Genomic DNA, 21,919 nt, shown 5'->3' with positions numbered 1-21,919 from the left:
AAAAAAAAAAAAAAAAAAAAAAAAAAAAAAAAAAAAAAAAAAAAAGACCTAAATTTAAGATTAAGCTAAAATGATAAAACTTCTAGAAAGACATGAGGACAAATCTTCCTAATCTTAGATTTGGCAATAGATTCTTAGATATAATACCAAAAACACAAGCAATAATGAAAGAACAATAGATAGATTTGACTTCATAAATATTAAAAGTGTATCAAAGGACACTATCAAGATAGTGAAGATAAAGAACCCACAGAATGGGAGAAAATATTTGCAAATCATAAATCTGATAGGAGTCAAATATTCAAAATATATTTTAAAACTCTTAAAATGTGAGGAAAAAAAAAAAAAGGCCAGGCATGGTGGCTCATGCCTGTAATCCCAGCACTTTGGGAGGCCAAGGCAGGGGGATCACTTGAGGCTGGGAGTTTGAGACCAGCCTGATCAGCATGGTGAAACCCTGTCTCTACTAAAAATACAAAAAAAAAAAAATTAGTTGGGCATGGTGGCACATACCTGTAATCCCAACTACTCTGGAGGCTAAGACAGGAGATCCCTTGAACCCAGGAGACGGAGGCTGCAGTGAGCTGAGATCGTGCCACTGTACTCCAGCCTGAGTGACAGAGTGAGACTCTATCTCAAAAAAGAAAAAGAAAAAAAAAAGTAAAAAGGAGATCTACCCTCTTAGCAAATTTCAAGCACACAGGACACCACTGTTAATTCTAGTCACATTGCTGTACATTAGATCCCCAGAACTTATTCATCTTGCATAACTGAAATTCTGTACCCTTTGACCAACATCTCCCAATTTCCCCCATCCCTCAGCCTCTAGCAACCACCATTCTACTTTCGGCTTCTATAAGTGTGACTATTTTAGATTTCACATATAAGTGAGATCACACAATATATGTCTTTCTGTGTCTGGCTTATTTTACTTAATATAAAAATGTCCTCCAGCTTCATCCACATTGTCACAAATGGCAGAATTTCCTTCTTTTATAAGAATAATGTTTCATTTTCTTTATCTATAAAAATGTCCTCCAGCTTCATCCACATTGTCACAAATGGCAGAATTTCCTTCTTTTATAAGAATAATGTTTCATTTTCTTTATCTATGCATCCATTGAGAAATATATAATGGTCCAGCAATCCCACTTCTAGATACATAGATACATAGCCAAAGAAAGTAAAACCAGTATCTCAAAGGCATATCTGCACTCCCATGTTCACTGCAGTAATATTCACAATAGCCAAGATATGGAAACAACCTAAATGTACATAGCATATTCTCATTCGTTTCACTTGCTCTTCACCATTTTCATTTAAGTGAGAGCTGAACTCCGTGCTAGACCCTATGGATGCAAGAAGAAAAGACTGACAAGGCCCTGCCTACAGCTTACAGTCCAGGGAACTCCAGGAAATTCCCTATTGTGCTTCAGTAGACAGGAACTAAGGCCCCACCATTAGACTGGGCCCATCCCAGTTCCAGGGATACACAGACAGGGAGGAGACAAGCTGCCTAGTCTAGTGCAGAAGACAGAGAGAGAGACTGACTTGCCCCCTCACTCACTGTATTATGTCTTGAAGGCTCTGATGATCATGTGAACAGGGCTCAGGGAACACAGAAAAAGAGCAGCATTCTGCCTGGGAGAATCTTCACATTTACACTGCCATGGAGGAGAAGGAAGATTTCTTTGGCTGGTTGTGGGAAGGAATAAGGGCATTCTGGGCAAAGGGATAAGCAAGATCAAAAGCTCAGAAACATGAAAGTTCAGGGAATGCTCAAGGCAAGGGGTGGCATGTAGGGAGTCATGATTAGGGTGAAGAAAGATGGGGAAGTGGATAGAAAGACTGGTTAGAGCTTGGTTATAAAGGGCAGGCTAAAGAGTGTGAACTTTTTCCTGTAGGTAATGGGAACTGCCTTGCATGAGGAAAGAAGGAGGAGACCAAAGGTTTTAGAAGAGGAAATAACAGGATCAAGTCATGTTTTGGGAAAATAACTGGCAGAAAGGTAGAGAAAGTGCCACTTAGGCCCATTCTTAGCAACAAAATACTGATGATGATGATGATGACGATGGTGATGATGATGGCAGTTGACAATCCTGAACATTTACAACGTATGAGGACTGTGCTAAGTTTTTCATAGGCATCATCTCATTGTATCCTCACATTAATCATATAAGTAACTATATGATAGAGGTATTATTATTATTATCCCCAGTTTACTACACATGAGGAAACATATACAGAACAATTCAAATACTTGTCTAAGGACACAGGTAGTATGAGACTGAACCAGGACTCCAGTCGAGCTTGTTCTAAGCCTAGAGCCTTTTGTCCTATTCACCAGGCTACACTGCCTTCTCACTGCAATTTCTTGCAGGTAAATTCACCTGCATTGAGGCCCGGTTCCACCTGGAGCGGCAGATGGGTTACTACCTGATTCAGATGTATATTCCCAGTCTGCTCATTGTCATCCTCTCATGGATCTCCTTCTGGATCAACATGGATGCTGCACCTGCTCGTGTGGGCCTAGGCATCACCACGGTGCTCACCATGACCACCCAGAGCTCTGGCTCTCGAGCATCTCTGCCCAAGGTAAGTCCCATTGCCCAAGAGCACAGAGCACCTGGACAAATAAGGACAGCATCTACTTCCTTGTTCTGCCTAAAACATGGGGAGCAAAGGAATTATTCACTACTTATTTATCTACTATACTTTGCAGGATCCTGCAGATCTTTGCAGGTTCTACACTTTTCTGATTCATCAAACCTTCCACCAGACTCAACATTATGTTCAATACGAGTTGCCAGACACCACATTCTGCTCCACTGTCTACCAACACCAGACACACATTCTGCTTCATTTACTGTTAACACTCAACTTCACATTCTCCTCCATTCACTTTCAGAGCTATGTACAACATTCTGCTCTTTTCACCATTAATAGTAAAAACTGTGTGTCAGGGATCTCCAACACTAATCCCATATCTAGAGATTTGATAGAAAGATTCATAGGACTCAGCATAAAGTTGTATTCGCAGCTAAGATTTATTTATTTTTTAATTTTTTGAATTTAAAAAGGCCTTTATATTCCACCCTTTGAGTTGCAATTGGGACAACTGGGAGATGGGGAAGAGTTGGAGTGGGATAAAGAACTAGGAGGGGCTCAATGGCTGGAGGTCTGGTCCACTTAGTTTTTGTACTGGAAGAGCTCACTGCCGGTTTCATTGGGAAGACACATGTGGATGAGGGCTTCTGTCACCGAAAAGGGTTCGCAGTTGGCAGAGTGGCGACGGTCTTCAAAGTAACCCTTCTTCTCCTGGCCAACAGTCCAGGGAATGCATATGTTGGCACTACAATTGGCTACACCAGCAGAAAAGTCGTTGATGTTGGAGGTTTCATGGAATCCAGCTACATGCTGGGCTTTGTCCAGGCCTCCCTTGGGATCATAGGCACGGATGTGGTACTAGTGCCACTTGCTTAGTTTCTCGATGGCCTCCTCAATGTACTTCAGACTATTCTCCTCCCACATGGCCTTGGTGCTAAAGTTGGTATGGCAGCCTGTACCCTTCCAGTTCCCAGGAATGGGCTTAGGATCAAAGGTTGCTATCACTGCAAAGTCTTCATATACATGATGCAAAATGAAACAGGCCACTCAGAAATGATCTCCCATGCTGATTCCTTCACAGCAACCGATTTGAAATTCCCACTGGGCAGGCGTGACCTCAGCATTAGTCCCCGCCATCTTGACTTCAGCATACAAGCAGGCCTGGTAATGGGCCTCCACAATGTCCGTACCATAGGCTTTGTCTGCTCCCACACTGCAGTAATATGGACCTGGGGTCCTGGGAAGCCATTGGAAGGCCAACCAAAGGGGTGCCCATCTGTCCCCATGAGGGGATATTCCTGGTCCATGCCAAACCAGGGGAACTGGTTGCTCACCATGTCCATTATCCACTTACAGGTGTGCCTCAAATTGGTCTCTGCAGCCTTTTGGTTGTACTTGAAAACTTCACAGAACACCAGCTTGTAGGGTCTTTACTGAAGGTATCCCAAAACATGGCAGCAGGCACGAAATGCATGTCACTGTTGGCGCCTTCAGACTGTAAAATACTAGAGCCATCAAAATGCCAGGCCAGGCATGGTGGCTCATGCCTGTAATCCCAGCACTTTGGGAGGCTGAGGCAGGTGGATCACCTGAGGTCAGGAGTTGGAGACCAGCCTGGCCAACATAGTAAAACCCCGTCTCTAGTAAAAATACAAAAAATTAGTTGGGGGTAGTCGCACACACCTGTAACCTAGTTACTTGGGAGGCTGAGGCAGGAGAATTGCTTGAACCTGGGAGGCCGAGGTTGCAGCGAGCTGAAATCGTGCCATTGCACTCCAGCCTGGGCAACAAGAGTGAAAACTCTGTCAGAAAGAAAAGAAAGAGAGAAAGAGAGAAACAAAGAAAGAAAGAAAAGAAAGAGGAGGGAAGAAAGAAAGGAAGGAAGGAAGGAGGAAGGAAGGAAGGAAGGAAGGAAGGAAGGAAGGAAGGAAGGAAGGAAGGAAGGAAGGAAGGGAGGGAGGGAGGGAGGGAGGGAGGGAGGGAGGGAGGGAGGGAAGGAAGGGGGGGAGAGAGAGAGAGAAAGAAAGAAAGAAAGAAACAAAGAAAGAAAGAGAGAGAGAGAGAAAGAAATAAATAAAGAAAGGCAAGAAAGAAAAAAGAAAAGAAAGAGGGAGAAAGAAAGAAAGAAGAAAAGAAAAGAAAGAAAAAAGACAAGACAAGACAGAGAAAGAAGAAATTCCACTCAGGCAACTAACTCTTCCACACACTTGGGCTCACTGTCCCGGGTCCGGGTCTTGCAGTGCAGTCCTTCTCCAGTAACATCGATCCAGATATACATGGCCTAGACTCTCTCACCCTGAGACAGGGACATGTACACATGCTTAATGACTTTGTTTAAGTGGGAACATGCTGAGGCAGTCATGGTGGAAGGTGTTCTGGGCGCCGAGCAGGCAGGCGGGTAAAGGTAGGCCGTGAGAGTGAAGTGAGGAGAGGAGAGGAGGCCGCCGTGCTGCTCACACACTCCATTCTTCTCCCATTCTCAGCTCTCCACAGCTAATATTTATTACAGCAACATATTCAGAAGATATGGCTAACTCATCAGGGGGAAAGAACATAGGCAGAGACTAGAGGAATCCATGTGCGGGCTTCCTTACTCTCCCCCTCCCATGAGGGGTCACACAGAATGCACTCTTACTCCAGCAACAACAATGCAGACATGTGTGTGCTATGTTTCTGCCCCAAAAGACAGAAAAACAGAAACTGTTAGCCAGGCATGGTGGCCCGCGCTTGTAATCCCAGCTGCTTGGGAGACTGAGGTTGAAGAATCACTTGAACCCGAGAGGCGGAGGTTGCAGTGATCCAAGATCATGCCACTGCACTCCAGCCTGGGCAACAGAGTGAGACTCCATCTTTAAAAAAAGAAAGAAGGAAAGAAAAACAGAGTCTGCTCTATGCTCTAAGATTCATTAGAGGCTCAGCGTTCCATGTTTTAACTGGGGGCTGGTCATATCAGCACCCTCTGCCTAGCATGTGCCAAAATTCCAGACTCCCAAAAGGAAAGCAGATTGTTCAGCAGGAACCAGATTGTACAATCTAGGCACAGTGAGCCAGCCTTATCAGTTAGGGAAAGTAGGAATATTCCCAAAATCCAAGTTCTCAGATGCCATCCAAGAGGCAACCTTGCAAGCAGGCCCTTCCTAAGATAGCAGCCTCAGGCCTGTTTTGTTAACCCTTTTCTGATCACACTTCAATTTGATACTTTTATTTCTAGTGTTAAACACCACATTTGGTGTTAACTCCTAAACCATATTCTGCTTCTTTCACTATCAACACTAGACACAGCATTCTGCTCCATTCACTATTAATGTCAGATACACATTCTGCTCCATTCACCCTTATGCCAGACACAACACTCTGTTCCATTCACCTCTAACACCAGACACAGCATCTCCCTTCATTCATTACTAACACCAGGCACTATTTTTCTTTCAGTCACCCTTACGATCAATACAACCTTCTGTTCCCTTCACTGTCAACACTAGATCTTGCATTCTGCTTAATTCACTACTTTTTTTTTTTTTAAGACGAAGTCTCACTCTGTTGTCCAAGCTGGAGCACAGTGGCGCAATCTCAGCTCACTGCAACCTCCACCTCCCGGGTTCAAGCAATTCTGCCGCCTCAGCCTCCCGGGTAGCTGGGACTACAAGCATGCGCCGCCATGCCTGGCTAATGTTTGTATTTTTAGTAGAGATGGGGTTTCACTATGTTGGCCAGGCTGGTCTTGAACTCCTGACTTCGTGATCCGCCCACCTTAGCCTCCCAAAGTGCTGGGATTACTTAATTCAGTTCTAACACTAAACATAATGTTCCGTTTCACTTACTATTAATGCTAGACACCATATACTCCTACATTCACCCCTAGTTGAGGTACAGCGTTCTGTGCTTTTCACTGTTAATGATTGATGCTTCATTCTACTTCACTCTCTTTTAATGCTACATGCTGCATTCTACCACATTCACTATTATTGTTTGAGTCGCATTCTGTTCTACTCACTCAAAAATAGACATGATATTCTGCTCTACTATTAATGCCAGACACCACATTCTGCTTCCTTTAGCCTTCTGCTAGAAACAATGTTTTGCACCATTTCCAATTAATGCTGCTTAACATTCTGTTTTGACATAGAAAAGTTGAAAGAATATACAATAAACACCCTCACACCCTTTACCCAGATTCACCAGTCATCATTTCCCACATACACTTTCTCAATATAGGTAGACAGATGGATAAATAGATAGATAGATGGGCAGGTAGGTAGGTAGATGCAATTTTTGCTTAATCAACAAAGACATGGCAATTCACCTCAAAATAAGGAAGGAGAATCACAATGACATTATCACATCTTTAAAAATTAACATTAATTCAATGGTTATTATTGAATTAGAAATAATTCAATTTGAAATAATTCAATAATGTCATCTAATACAGGACCTTTATTTAAATTCTCCCAGTTGTCAAACAAGTCATCAGAAAATATGATGAGGGATCCAATCAAGCATCCAATTCATATTGCACACAGTTGCTCTATTTTGTCTCTTTTAACCTAGAACAGTCTCCTAGCTGTTTTTTGTTTTTCATGACACTGACTGTTCCATTAACTTTCAATGTGAGACACAACATTCTGTTTCATCTGCCATCAGCAGTAGAACCACACTCTCCTCTATTCCCTTACAACAGAACTCGACAATATGCTCTCTGAAGCATTCACACCAGACCTCAAATTCTGCTACATTCACCACAAATGCTTGAATCCACATTCTCTGATCACTATTAACACCTGACAACACATTCTGCTGTGTGCTATTGTAACAGCAGACATAATGTTCTGCTTTCTTTTCCTTATGCTAGATTCAACATTCTGCTCCACTCACTATTAATAGTTGATGCCACATTCTTCTCTACTTATGGTTTACACTAGACTCAACATTCTGCTGCACTCGTGGTTAACAATATTTGGCTCCATATGTTATTAACACACAACTCCACCTTCCCCTTCATTCATACTTTTTATTTATTTGCCTTTTTAAGCATTAGATTTAGTTCCTTTTAGTATATTCACAAAGTTGTACAACCCTATCTATACAACTTCCTACAGATAGTATCTAATTCCAGAACATTTTCATCACCCGGAAAGAAAATCCATACCCTCCAACAGTCACTCCTCATTCTCCACTCCCAAGAGCCTCTGGTAACGATAAATGGATACTTACTACCTGTATAAATCTGCCTTTTCTGGATGTCTCGTATAAATGTAATCATACAATATGCGGCCTTTTATGATTGGCTTTTTTCATTTAGTGTTTCAAGGTTCATCCATGCTGTAGAATGCATCAGTACTTCATTCCTTTATATGGCTGAATAATATTCCATAGTATAGATATATCACATTTTGTTATCCATTCAGCAGTTAGGCATTTGGTTTATTTTCACTTTGGCTATTATAAATAATGCTGCTGTGAACATCTGTGTACAAGTTTTTGTGTGCACATGTTTTTAATTCTCAAAGGTATATAACTAGAAGTGAACTGTTGCATCACATGTACTACATGCTTAACTTTTTGAGGAACTGCCAAACTGTTTTCCAAAGCAGCTATACCATTTTATGATCCCACCAGGGTTCCAATGTCTCCACATCTTCACAAACATATATTATTATCTGGTTGTTTTAACTGTAGCCATTTAGTGGGTGTGAAATGGTATTGCATTGTGATTTTGATTTGCCTTTTGCTAATGAATAATAATGCTGAGCATCATTTCATGTGCTTAGCGATCACTTCTATATCTTCTTTGGTGAAATGTCTGCACTTCTGCTCCACTCACTATTAAAATCTTTTGGTCACTTTTGTTATTTATCTTATTACTGAGTTGTAACAGTTCTTTTTTTTTTTTTTTTTTTTTGAGGCGGAGTCTCCCTCTGTCGCCCAGGCTGGAGTGCAGTGGCCGGATCTCAGCTCACTGCAAGCTCCGCCTCCCAGGTTTACGCCATTCTCCTGCCTCAGCCTCCCGAGTAGCTGGGACTACAGGCGCCCGCCACCTCGCCCAGCTAGATTTTTGTATTTTTTAGTAGAGACGGGGTTTCACCGTGTTAGCCAGGATGGTCTTGATCTCCTGACCTTGTGATCCGCCCATCTCGGCCTCCCAAAGTGCTGGGATTACAGGCTTGAGCCACCGCGCCCGGCCAACAGTTCTTTATGTATTCTGGATTTTAGACCTTTTCAGATATATGATTTGCGCATATTTTCTCTCATTCTATGTGCTGTGGTTTAGATTCTTGTCTCTTCCAAACCTTGTATTAAAATTTAATCCCCAACATTGGAGGTGGGTCCTAATGGAGGTGTTTGTATCATAGGAGTGGATTCCTCATGAATAGATTAATGCCTTCTTTCAGGGATGAGTTCTCACTATATTCATTGTTAAAAAGTGCCTGGCCACAGGTAATACACCTATGTAACAAACCTGCATGTTCTGCACATGTATCCCAAAACTTAAAGTAAAATTAAAAAATAAATAAAATTTTAAAAAATGATTTCTAAAAAGAGCCTGGCATCTCCCATGCACTTCTTACTTCCTCTGTCACCATGTGATCTCTGTACATGGCTTCCCTTCACTTTCTACCATGAGTGGAAGCAGCCTGAGGCCCTCACCAGATGCCCAATCTTGAACTTTTCCAGACATCAGAATTGTGAGCCAAATAAACCTTTTTTTCTTTATAAATTATCCCATCTTAGATATTCTTTTGAAGTAATACAAAATGGACTAAGACTCTATGGGTTTTCTTTTCACTTGATTGATAGTATCATTTATGCACAAAGGTTTTTAATTTTGATAAATTCTAATTTATCTATTTTTTCTTTTGTTGCTTATACTTTTGGTGTCTTTTTTTTTTTTTTTTTTTTTTGAGATGGAGTATTGCTCTGTCACCCTGTCACCCAGGCTGGAGTGCAGTGACACAGTCGCTGCTCACTGTAACCTCTCCCTCCCAAGTGCAAGCGATTCTCCAGCCTCAGCCTCCCAAGTAGCTGAAATTATAGACATGCACTACCACGCCTGGCTGATTTTTTTTTTTTTTTTTTTTTAAGAGACAGAGTCTCACTCTGTCTGTCGCCCAGGCTGGAGTGCAGTGGAACGATCTCGGCTTACTGCAAGCTCCGCCTCCCAGGTTCATGCCATTCTCCTGCCTCAGCCTCCCAAGTAGCTGGGACTACAGGCACCCGCCACCATGCCCGGCTAATTTTTGTATTTTTAGTAGAGATGGGGTTTCACCATGTTACGCAGGATGGTCTTGATCTCCTGACCTCATGATCTGCCCGCCTCGGCCTCCCAAAAGTGCTGGGATTACAGGCATGAGCCACCGCGCCCGGCCACAATGCCTGGCTAATGTTTATATTTTTAGTAGAGATGGGATTTTGTCATGTTGGCCAGCTTGGTCTCAAACTCCTGACCTCAAGCGATCTGCCTGCCTCAGCCTCCTACAGTGCTGGGATTACAGGCGTGAGTCACTGCTCCTGGCCTTGGTGTCATTTTTTAGAAACTATTGCCTAATCCAAGGTCATGAAGAGTCATACCTATATTTTCTTCGAAGAGTTTCATACTTTAGCTCTTATGTTTAGGTCTTTGGCACATTTAGATTTATTTATATATGTGATTTATTTATATATGTGGGGGAAGAGGCCCAACTTCGTTCTCTTTTTTTTTTTTTTTTTTTTTTTGAGACATAGTCTCACTCTGTCACCCAGGCTAGAGTGCAGTGGCATGATCTTGACTCACTGCAGCCTCCACCTACTGGGTTCAAGCAATTCTTCTGCCTCAGCCTCCTGAGTAGCTGGGATTACAGGCATGTGCCACCACACCTGGCTAAGTTTTGTATTTTTACTAGAGATGGGGTTTCACCATGTTGGTCAGACTGGTCTCAAACTCCTGACCCCAGGTGATCCGCCTGCCTCAGCCTCCCAAAGTCCTAGGATTACAGGTGTGAGCCACCATGCCCAGCCCAACTTCATTCTTTGACATGTGAATATCCAGTTGTCCCAACACCATTTTTTGAGAAGAGTATTCTTTTCCCTGTTGAATTGACACCCTTCTCAAAAAAATAAATTGACCCATAAATGGACTGGCTTACTTCTGGACTCTCAGTTCTATTCCATTGATCTATATGTTGATCCTTTTGTCAGTACCACACTGTTTTGATTACAGTAGCTTTGGAGTAACTTTTAAAATCTGGAAGTGTGAGTCCTCCAACTTTGTTCTACTTTTTGAAGATTGTTTTGGCTACTCTCTGTCTTTTGCATTTGCACACAAATATAAATTTTAGAAGCAGCTTGTCAATTTTTGAAATGAAAAAAGTAGCTGGAGTTTTAATAAAGAATGCATTGAATCCATGGACTAATCAGGGGAGTATTGCCATCTTAACAATATTATGTCTTCCAATCCATCAACATGGGATTTCTTCCCATTTATTTAGGTCATCTTTAATTTCTTTCAAGAAAGATTTCTAGTTTTCAGTGTACAAGTCTTGCACCTATTTTGTTAAATTATATAACAGATGTTGTACAGATATATTCTTTTAAGCTATATAAATTGAATTGTTTTTAAGTTTAATTTTTAAATTCTAGTCCATAGAAATACAATTGATTTTTGTATGTTCATCTTGTATCCAATAACTTTGCTGAACTCATTTATTAACTCTAAGTCTTTTATACATCCTTAGGATTTTCTTTATACAAGACCATGTGATGTACAAATAGAGATTGCTTTACTTTTTCCTTTCTCACCTAGATGTCATTTATTTCTTTTTCTCAACTAATTTCCCTGGCTAGATCTCCCAGTACAATGAAGAACAGAACTGGTAAGAACAGATATTCCTGTCTCATTCCTGATCTTACATAGAAAGCTTTCCATTTTTCACTATTAAGCATGAGTTTAGCTGTGGGTTTTACATAGATACCCTTTACAGTTTGAGGAAGTTTTCAATTATTAATTTGTTGAGTATTTTTACCATGAAAGGTGTTGAATTTTGTCAAATCCTGTTTCTGCATCTATTTAGAGAATCATGTGATATTTTTCCTTTATTTTATTCATATGGTGACTGATTTTTGTATGTTCAACCAACATTGCATTCCTGGGATACATCCCACTCACTCATAATGTGTAATTCTTTTTCATATGTCACTGGATTTGGTTTGCTAGTGTTTTCTTGAGTTTTTTTTTTTTTTTGTCTATATTCATAAGAAATATTGATATGTAGTTTTCTTTATTGTGATTTCTTTGGTTTTGTTGTCAGGGTAATACTAGCTTCTTAGAATGAGTTGGGAAATGTTCTACCCAATTCCACTTCTCTGAGAGAGTATAAGAAGGATTCGTGTTAATTCTTTAAATGTTTGGTGGTATTAATGAAGGAAGCCATCTGGTCCTGGACAATTCTTTGTCAAATTTTTATTACTAATTTAATCTCCTTATATGTTATGTGTGTATTCAAATTTTCTTTTTTTTTTTTTTAAGATGGAGTTTTGCTGTTGTCACCCAGGCTGGAGCGCAGTGGCACGATCTTGGCTCACGGCAACCTCTGCCTCCTGGGTTCAAGCAATTCTCCTGCGTCAGCCTCCCAAGTAGCTAGGTTTAAAGGTGCACGCCACCATGTTTGGCTAATATTTGCATTTTTAGTAGAGATGGGGTTTCGCCATGTTGGCCAGGCTGGTCTCAAACTCCTGACCTCAGGTGATCCACCCATCTTGGCCTCCCAAAGTGCTGGGATTACAGGCAAGAGCCACCATCCCTGGCCTCTATTTCTTTTTGAGTCAGTGTCTTTTTAGAAATTTGACCACCTCATTTAGGTTATCAAATTTATTGGCATACAGTTGTTCAAAGTATTCCCTTATAATCCTTTTTATTTCTGTAAAGTCAATGATAATGCCCCCTCTTTCACTCTTTATTTTAGTAATTTGATTCTTCTCTCATTTTTTTTCTTGAACGGTATTGTTAGAAGTTATTCAATTTTGCTAATTTTTTCAAAGAATCAACATTTGGTTTCACTGATTTTCTCTATTATTTTTCTACTATTTTACTTATTACCATTCCAATCTTTATTATTTTCTTCCTTCTGCTTGCTTTGACTTTAGTTTGCCTTCCTAGTTTCTTAAGGTGCAAAGTTAGGTTATTGATCTGGGACCTTTCTTCTCTTTAAAACAGATGTTTACAGCTATACACTTCCCTCTAAAAATGATTTTAGCTGCATCTTATTAGTTTTAGTATGTTGTGTTTTTAGTTCATCTCAGAGTATTCCTTAATTTATGTTTTATTTATTCTTTGATGCATTAATTCATTTTTGTGAGTTTTCCAACTTACTTTTGGTTATTTATTTTTAATATTTCATTGAAATCAGAAAACATATTGGTATGATTTCAACTATTTTAAGTCTGAGACTTGTTCTATGCATAATACATGGTTTATTCTGAAAATACTCCATGTGCACTTCAGAAGAATGTATATTCTTCTGTTATTGGGTGGAGTGTTCTATAGGTGTTTCTTAGGTCTAGTTGGTTTACAGTGTCATTTAAAGTTTTCATTTCCTTGGCGATCTTCTAATTGTTCTATTCATTATAAAAAGCAGGGTTTTGAAGACTCCAAGTATTATTGTTGAATTATCTATTTATCGCTTCAATTCAGGCAGTTTTGCTTCATACATTTTGGGACTCTGTTGTTAGATGCATAGATGTTTATAATTGTTATATTTCTTGATGTATTGACTCTCTTATTATCAAATGCTCTTCATCTCTTAATAACAATTTTTTTTTCCTAAAGATTGGTTTGTTTGTGGGTTTTTTTTTTTTTTTCTGATATTGGTATAATCACCTACAGGCCTCTTTTGGTTAGTGTTTACATGGTACGTTTTTTTCCATTCTTCTACTTTTATCCTAGTTGTGTCTTTGAATCTAAAGTGTGTCTTTTATAGACAGTATGTAGTTGCATTTTATTTTTTAATCAAGTCTGACAATCTCTTTCAATTAGTTTGTTTAGCCTATTTCCACTTAATTTAATTAATGTAATAAAAAATGCAATTTAGTATCATTTACATCTGCCATTGTGTTGTTTTCTATATATATCTTATCTTTTTTGTGTCTTTGTTCCTCCGTTACTGCCTTTTTACATTAAATATGTATTTTTGTGAGTGCAGTTTCTCATGCCTATAATCCCAGCACTTTGGGTTGCTTGAGTTCAGGAGTCCAAGACCAGCCTGGCCAACATGGTGAAACCCCATCTTTGCAAAAGATACTTTTAAAAAAATAGCTGGATGGAATGGCATACAGCTGTAGTCCTAGCTACTTAGGAGGCTGAAGTGGCAGGATTGCTTGAACCTTGGAAATTGAGGCTGCAGTGAGCTATGCTTGCAACACTGCACTCCAGCCTGGGTAACAAAGCAAGACCTTGTCTCAAAACAAACAAACAAACAAACAAACAAAAATACTATTTTCTAGTGTGTCATCTTAATTCCCTGGTCATTTCTTTTACTTTTTTTTTTTTTTTTTAGTTATTTTTTTCATGATTGCCCTGGGGATTACAATTTCATCTTATTTCAGAAACATCTAATTCAGATTATTAATACTAACTTAATCACAACAGTGTCTTAGTTTACTTGGACTACTAAAACAAATGCCACAGATTTCGTGGTTTAAATAATAAAAATTTATTTCTCATAGTTCTAAAACCTGGGAAGTCCAAAATCAAGGTAGCAGCTAATTCAGTTGCTAGTGAAGGTTCTCTTTCAGGTTTGCAGATGACCACTTTCTTGCTTTGTCCTAACATGGTAGAGACAGAGTTCTAATTTCTACTGAATTAAGGCCCCACCTGTAAGATCTCACCCTAAAGATCTCACCTCTAAGATCTAACCCTAACCCTAACCCTAACTCTAACCTAATCACTTCCTCATAGGCCCTGTCTCCAAATACAGTCATATTGGGGGTAAGGACGTCAACATATGAATTTTAGGGGCACACAAACATTCAGTTCATAACAGTACACAAAAAACTTCGCTCCTATATAGCTCAATTACCTCCCCCTTTCTTTACACTGCTATTATCATACAAATTACATCTTCATTATATGTTAATTAACACAGGTTTATAATCATTGCTTTACTCAGTTGTCCTTTAAATCAGATAGGAGAAAAAAGTTACAAACAAAAACTACATTTTTTCATATTGTCTTGAATATTTACCTATGCAGTTACTTTTACTAATACTCCTTATTTCTTCATATGAATTTGAGTTATTGTCTAGCATCCTTTTATTTCAGCCTAAAGGACGTCCTTTAGTATTTCTTGTAGGACAGATCTGCTAATGGAAGTAGTTCAGCTTTTGTTTACCTAAAAATATATTTTTCCTTTTTAAGGAATACAGAATTCTTGAGAAAAATTGGCAGTCTTTTCCTTTCAGCACTTTGAAAATGTTATCCCACTGTCTTCTGTACCCATGGTATTAATGAGAATACAACTGTTAATCAAGAATCCCTTGTACAAAAGAAGTTGCTTCTCTTTTGCTGTTTTAAGATTCTGCCTTTGCAGGAGAATTTCTTGAACCTGGGAGGTGGAGATTGCAGTGAGAAGAGATCTAGCCATTGCACTCTAGCTTGGGCGACAGGGCGAGACTCCATCTGGGAAAAAAAAAAAAAAAGATTCTGACCTTGTCTTCTGACATTTTGATTAGGATGTGTGTAGGTGTGGATCTCTTTATCTTACTTGGAGTTCCCTGTGCTTCTTAGATGTATAGATTACTATTTTTCAACACATTTGATAAGTTTTCAGGCACTATTTTTTAAAATATTCTTTCTCTTCCTGTCTCCACTGCAGATTCCTATTAAACATTATGTTGGTGCATTACATGGTTTCCCACAGGTTTCTGGGGCTGTTTATTTTTCTTCATTCTGTTCCTCAGACCATATAATCTAAAATTCACTGATTCTTCTTTAAGCTTCCTGATTCTTCTGTCTTCTTAAATCTATTGTTGATTCCATCTCGTGAAGTTTTCATTTCAGTTATTTTACTTTTCAACTCCAGAATTTCTATTTTATCATTTCTTTTTTTGAGATGGACTCTCGCTCTGTTGCCCAGGCTAGAGTGTGGTGATACGATCTCAGCTCACTGCAGCCTCTACCTCCTGTGTTCAAGCGATTCTCCAATCTCGGCCTCCCGAGTAAGCTGGCATTACAGGCAACCACCACCATGCCTGGATAATTTTTGTATTTTTAGTAGAGATGAGGTTTCACCATATTGGCCGGGCTGGTCTCAAACTCCTGACCTGAGGTGATACACCCGCCTCAGCCTCCCAAAATGCTGGGATTACAGGCTATCATTTCTCTTTACTAATATGCTATAATTTGTGAGACACTGCTCTCATATTTTCCTTTAGTTGTTTAGACATAGTTTCCTTTAGTTTGTTGAACATACTTAAAATAACTGATTTAAAGTCTTTGTCTACTAAGTCCAGCATCTGGGCTTCCGCAGGGGCAGCTTCTTTTGACTACTTTTCACCCTATGTATGAGTCATACTTTCCCCTTTTTTGCATGTCTTAGAATTTTTGTTAAAACTGGACATTTTTTTTTTTTAAGTTCTGGGATACATGTGCAGAACATGCAGGTTTGTTATATAGGTATACACATGTCATGGTGGTTTGCAGCACCCATCAACCCATCATCTACGTTAGGTATTTCTCCTAATGCTATCCCTCCACTAGCACCCCACCACCCAATAGGCCCTAGTGTGTGATGTTCCCTGCCCTGTGTCCATGTATTCTCACTGTTGAACTCCCACTTATAAGTGAGAACATGCAGTGTTTGGTTTTCTGTTCTTGTGTTAGTTTGTTGAGAATAATGGTTTCCAGTTTCGTCCATGTCCCTGCAAAGGACATGAACTCATCCTTTTTATGGCTGCATCATATTCCATAGTGTATATGTGACACATTTTCTTTATCCAGTCTATCATTGATGGACATTTGGGTTGGCTCCAAGGCTTTGCTATTGTGAACAGTACAGCAATAAACATACATGTACATGTGTCTTTATAGTAGAATGATTTATAATCCTTTGGCTATATACCCAATAATGGGATTGTTGGTCAAATTCTAGTTCTAGATCCTTGAGGAATTGCCACACAGTCTTCCACAATGGTTGAACTAATTTACATTCTCACCAACAGTGTAAAAGCATTCCTATTTCTCCACATCCTCTCCAGCATCCGTTATTTTCTGACTTCTTAATGATGGCCATTCTAACTGGTGTGACATGGTGTCTCACTGTGGTTTTGATTTGCATTTCTCTAATGACCAGTGATGATGAGCTTTTTTTCATATGTTTGTTGGCCACATAAATGTCTTTTTTTGAGAAGTGTCTGTTGATATCCTTCACCCACTTTTCGATGGGGCTGCTTTTTCTTATAAATTTGTTTAAGTTCTTTATAGATTCTGGATATTAGCCCTTTGTCAGATGGAAAGATTGCAAAAATTTTCTCCCATTCTGTAGGTTGCCTGTTCACTCTGATGATAGTTTTTGTTGTTGTTGTGTGCTTTTTTGTTTGTTTGTTTTGGTTTTTTGGGTTTTTTGCTGTGCAGAAGCTCTTTAGTTTAATTAGATCCCACTTGTCAATTTTGGCTTTTGTTGCCATTGCTTTTGGTGTTTTAGTCATGAAGTCTTTGCTCAGGCCTATGTCCTGAATGGTATTGCCTAGGTTTTCTTCTAGGGATTTTTTGGTTTTAGGTCTTACATTTAAGTACTCAATCTATCTTAATTTTTGTATAAGGTGTAAGGAAGGGGTGCAGTTTCAGTTTTCTGCATATGGCTAGCCAGTTTTCCCAACACCATTTATTAAATAGGGACTCCTTTCCCCATTGCTTGTTTTTGTCAAGATCAGATGGTTGTAGATATATGGCATTATTTCTGAAGCCTCTGTTCTGTTCCGTTGGTCTATATATCAGTTTTGGTACCAGTACCATGCTGTGTTGGTTACTGTAGCCTTGTAGTATAGCTTGAAGTCTGGTAGTGTGATGCCTCCAGCTTTGTTCTTTTTGCTTAAGATTGTCTTGGCTATGCCGGCTCTTTTTTGGTTACATATGAAATTTGAAGTAGTTTTTTTCTACTTCTGTGAAGAAAGTCAGTGGTAGCTTGATGGGGATAGCACTGAATCTATAAATTACTTTGGGAAGTAGAGCCATTTTCACAATATTGATTCTTCCTATCCATGAGCATGGAATGTTCTTCCATTTGTTTGTGTCCTCTCTTATTTCCTTGAGCAGTGGTTTGTAGTTCTCCTTGAAGAGTTCCTGCACATCCCTGGTAAGTTGTATTCTTAAGTATTTTATTCTCTTTGTAGCAGTTGTGAATGGGAGTTCACTCATTATTTGGGTCTCTGTTTGTCTATTATTGGTATATAGGAATACTTGTGATTTTTGCACATTTTGTATCCTGAGACTTTGCTGAAGTTGCTTATCAGCTTAAAGAGATTTGGGGCTGAGACGATGGGGTTTTCTAAATATACAATCATGTCATCTGCAAACAGAGATAATCTGACTTCCTCTCTTCCTATTTGAATACGCTTTATTTCTTTCTCTTGCCTGACTGCCCTGACCAGCACTTCCAATACTATGTTGAATAGGAGTGGTGAGAGAGGGCAACCTTGTCTTGTGCTGGCTTTCCAGGGGAATGCTTCCAGCTTTTGCCCATTCCGTATGATATTGGCTGTAGGTTTGTCATAAGTAGCTCTTATTATTTTGAGATGCATTCCATCAATACCCAGTTTATTGAGAGTTTTTAGCATGAAGGGGCGTTGAATATTATCGAAGGCTTTTTCTACATCTATTGAGCTAATCATGGTTGTCATTGGTTCTGTTTTTGTGATGGATTATGTTTATTGATTTGCATATGTTGAACCAGCCTTGCATCCCAGGGATGAAGCTGAATTGATGGTCATGGATAAGCTTTTTGATGTGCTGCTGGATTTGGTTTGCCAGTATTTTATTGAGGATTTTCACATCAATGTTCATCAGGGATATTGGCCTGCAATTCTCTTTTTTTGTTGTGTCTCTGCCAGGTTTTGGTATCAGGATGATACTGACCTCGTAAAATGAGTTTTGGTATCAGGATGACGCTGGCCTCATAAAATGAGTTAGGGAGGTGTCCTTCCTTTTCTATTGTTTGGAATAGTTTCAGATGAATGGCACCAGCTCCTCTTTGTACCTCTGGTAGAATTTGGCTGTGAATCCGTCTGGTCCTGGGCTTTTTATGGTTGGTAGGCTATTAATTACTGTCTCTATTTCAGAACTTGTTATTGGCCTGTTCCAGGATTCAACTTCTTCCTGGTTTAGTCTTGAGACGGTGTATGTGTCCAGGAATTTATCCATTTCTTCTAGATCTTCTAGTTTTTTGCATACAGATGTTTATAATATTCTCTGATGGTAGTTTGTATTTCTGTGGGATCAGTGGTGATATCCCCTTTATCCTTTTTATTGTGTCTATTTCATTCTTCTCTCTTATTATTCTGGCTAGCAGTCTATATATTTTGTTAATCTTCAAAAAGCCAGCCCCTGGATTCATTGATTTTTTGAAGGGTTTTTCATGTCTCTATCTCCTTCAGTTTTGCTCTGATCTTAGTTATTTCTTGTCTTCTGCTAGCTTTTGAATTTGTTTGCTCTTATTTTTCTAGTTCTTTTAATTCTGATGTTAGGGTGTCAATTTTAGGTCTTTTCTGCTTTCTTCTGTGGGCATTTAGTGCTATAAATTTTCCTCTAAACACTGCTTTAGATGTGTCCCAGAGATTCTGGTATGTTGTGTCTTTGTTCTCATTGGTTTCAAATAAATTATTTATTTCTGCCTTAATTTTGTTATTTACCCAGTAGTTATTCAGGAGCAGGTTGTTTAGTTTCCATGGAATTGTGTGGTTTTGAGTGAGTTTCTTAATCCCGAGTTCCAGTTTGATTGCACTGTGGTCTGAGAGACTGTTGATGTCCATTATTTTGCATTTGCTGAGGAATGTTTTACTTCCAATTATGTGGTGAATTTTAGAATAAGTGTGATGTGTTGCTAAGAAGAACATATATTTTGTTGATTTTGGGTGGAGAGTTCTGTAGATTTCTATTAGGTCTGCTTGGTCCAGAGCTGAGTTCACGTCCTGAATATCCTTGTCAATTTCTGTCTCGTTGATCTGTCTAATATTGACAGTGGGGTGCTAAAGTCTCCCACTATTATTGTTTGGGAGTCTATGTCCCTTTGTAGGTCTCTAAGAACTTGCCTTATGAATCTGGGTCTGTATGGGGTGGATATATAGGATAGTTAGCTCTTCTTGTTGCATTGATCCCTTTACCATTATGTAATACCCTTCTTTGTCTTTTTTTATCTTTGTTTGTTTAAAGTCTGTTTTATCAGAAACTAGGATTGCAACCCCTGGTTTTTTGTTTTTTGTTTTTTTGGTTTTTTTTTTTTTGCTTTCCATTTCCTTGGTAAATATCCCCCCATCCTGCCAGACACGATTGCTCATGCCTGTAATCCCAGCACTTTCGGAGGCGGACACAGGTAGATCACCTGAGGTCAGGAGTTCGAGACCAGCCTGACCAACCTGAAGAAACCCCATCTCTACTAAAAATACAAATATTAGCCGTGCATGGTGGCACATGCCTGTAATCCCAGTTACTTGGGAGGCTGAGGCAGGAGAATGGCTTGAACCCAGGAGGCGGAGGATGTGGTGAGCTGAGATCGTGCCATTGCACTCCACCTTGGGCCACAAGAGCAGAACTCTGTCTCAATAAAAAATATACATATTATACATACACACACACACACACACACACACACACACACATTCCTCCATCCCTTTATTTTGAGCCTATGTGTGTCTTTGCACGTGAGACTGATCTTCTAAATACAGCACACTGCTGAGTCTTGACTCTTTATCCAATTTGCCAGTCTGTGTCTTTTAACTGGGGCATTTAGCCTGTTTACATTTAAGATTAACATTGTTATGTGTGAATTTGATCCTGTCATTATGATGCCAGCTGGTTATTGTGCCCGTTAGTTGATGTGGTTTCTTCATAGTGTAAATGGTCTTTACAATTTGGTATGTTTTTGCAGTGGCTGGTACCAGTTGTTCCTTTCTATGTTTAGTGCTTCCTTCAGGAGCTCTTGTACGACAGGTCTGGCGGAGATGAAATCTCTCAGCATTTGCTTGTCTGTAAAGGATTTTAGTTCTCCTTTGTTTATGAAGCTCTCCTTTGCTTATGAAGCTTAGTTTGGCTGGATATGAAATTCTGGGTTGAAAATTTTTTTCTTTAAGATTGTTGAATATTGGCCCCCAGTCTCTTCTGGCTTATAGGGTTTCTGCCAAGAGATCTGCTGTTAGTCTGATGGGCTTCCCTTTGTGGGTAACCCGACCTTTCCCTCTGGCTGCCCCTAACATTTTTTCCTTCATTTCAACCTTTGTGAATCTGACAATTATGTGTCTTGGGGTTGCTCTTCTCAAGGAGTATCTTTGTGGCGTTCTCTGTATTTCCTGAATTTGAATGTTGGCCTGTCTTGCTAGGTTGGGGAAGTTCTCCTGGATATCCTGAAGAGTGTTTTCCAACTTGGTTCCATTCTCCCCGTCACTTTCAGGTACACCAATTGAACGTAGGTTTGGTCTTGTCACATAGTCCCATATTTCTTGGAAGTTTTCTTTGTTCCTTTTCATTCTTTTTTCTCTAATCTTGTCTTCATGCTTTGTTTCACTAAATTGATCTTCAATCTCTGATATCCTTTCTTCCACTTGATCAATTCAGCTATTGATACTTGTGTATGCTTCACGACGTTCTCGTGCTATGTTTTTCAGTTCCATCAGGTCATTTATGTTCTTCTCTAAACTTGTTATTCCAGTTAGCAATTCTTCTAACCTCTTTTCAAGGTTCTTAGCTTCCTTGCCTTGTATTAGAACATGCTCCTTTAGCTCAGAGGAGTTTGTTATTCTCCACCTTCTGAAGCCTACTTCTGTGACTTTGTCGAACTCGTTCTCTGTCCAGTTTTGTTCCCTTGCTGGCAAGGAGTTGTGATCCTTTGGAGGAGAAAAGGCATTCCAGTTTTTGGAATTTTCAGCCTTTTTGTGCTGGTTTTTCCTCTTCTTCGTGGATTTATCTACCTTTGGTCTTTGATGCTGGTGACCTTCAGATGGGATTTCTGTATGGCTGTCCTTTCTGTTGATTTTGATGCTATTCCTTTCTGTTTGTTAGTTTTCCTTCTAACAGTCAGGCCCCTCAGCTGCAGGTCTGCTGGAGTTTGCTGGAGATCCACTCCAGACCCTGTTTTCC

General features: G+C 39.6%; 1 protein-coding gene and 1 pseudogene across 3 annotated transcripts in view; one reads left to right on the top strand and one right to left on the bottom strand.

Annotated features, from left to right (window-relative positions):
- Positions 1–21,919, top strand: part of GLRA1 (glycine receptor alpha 1) — a 101,819-nt gene that overhangs the window by 70,366 nt on the left and 9,534 nt on the right. For all 3 annotated transcript variants that reach the window (XM_025386846.1, XM_025386845.1, XM_025386844.1), the window contains one exon: positions 2,381–2,595. In XM_025386846.1, coding sequence (XP_025242631.1) covers positions 2,381–2,595 — 215 coding nt within the window. The remainder of the gene's footprint in view (positions 1–2,380; positions 2,596–21,919) is intronic.
- LOC112625700 lies at positions 3,190–4,969 on the bottom strand (annotated as a pseudogene).

The sequence above is a fragment of the Theropithecus gelada genome, chromosome 6 (assembly GCF_003255815.1).
Source record: "Theropithecus gelada isolate Dixy chromosome 6, Tgel_1.0, whole genome shotgun sequence".
Classification (NCBI taxonomy): Eukaryota; Metazoa; Chordata; class Mammalia; order Primates; family Cercopithecidae; genus Theropithecus; species Theropithecus gelada.
Note: the sequence above shows the minus strand (reverse complement) of the source record. Positions and strands in the feature narration are given on the sequence as shown.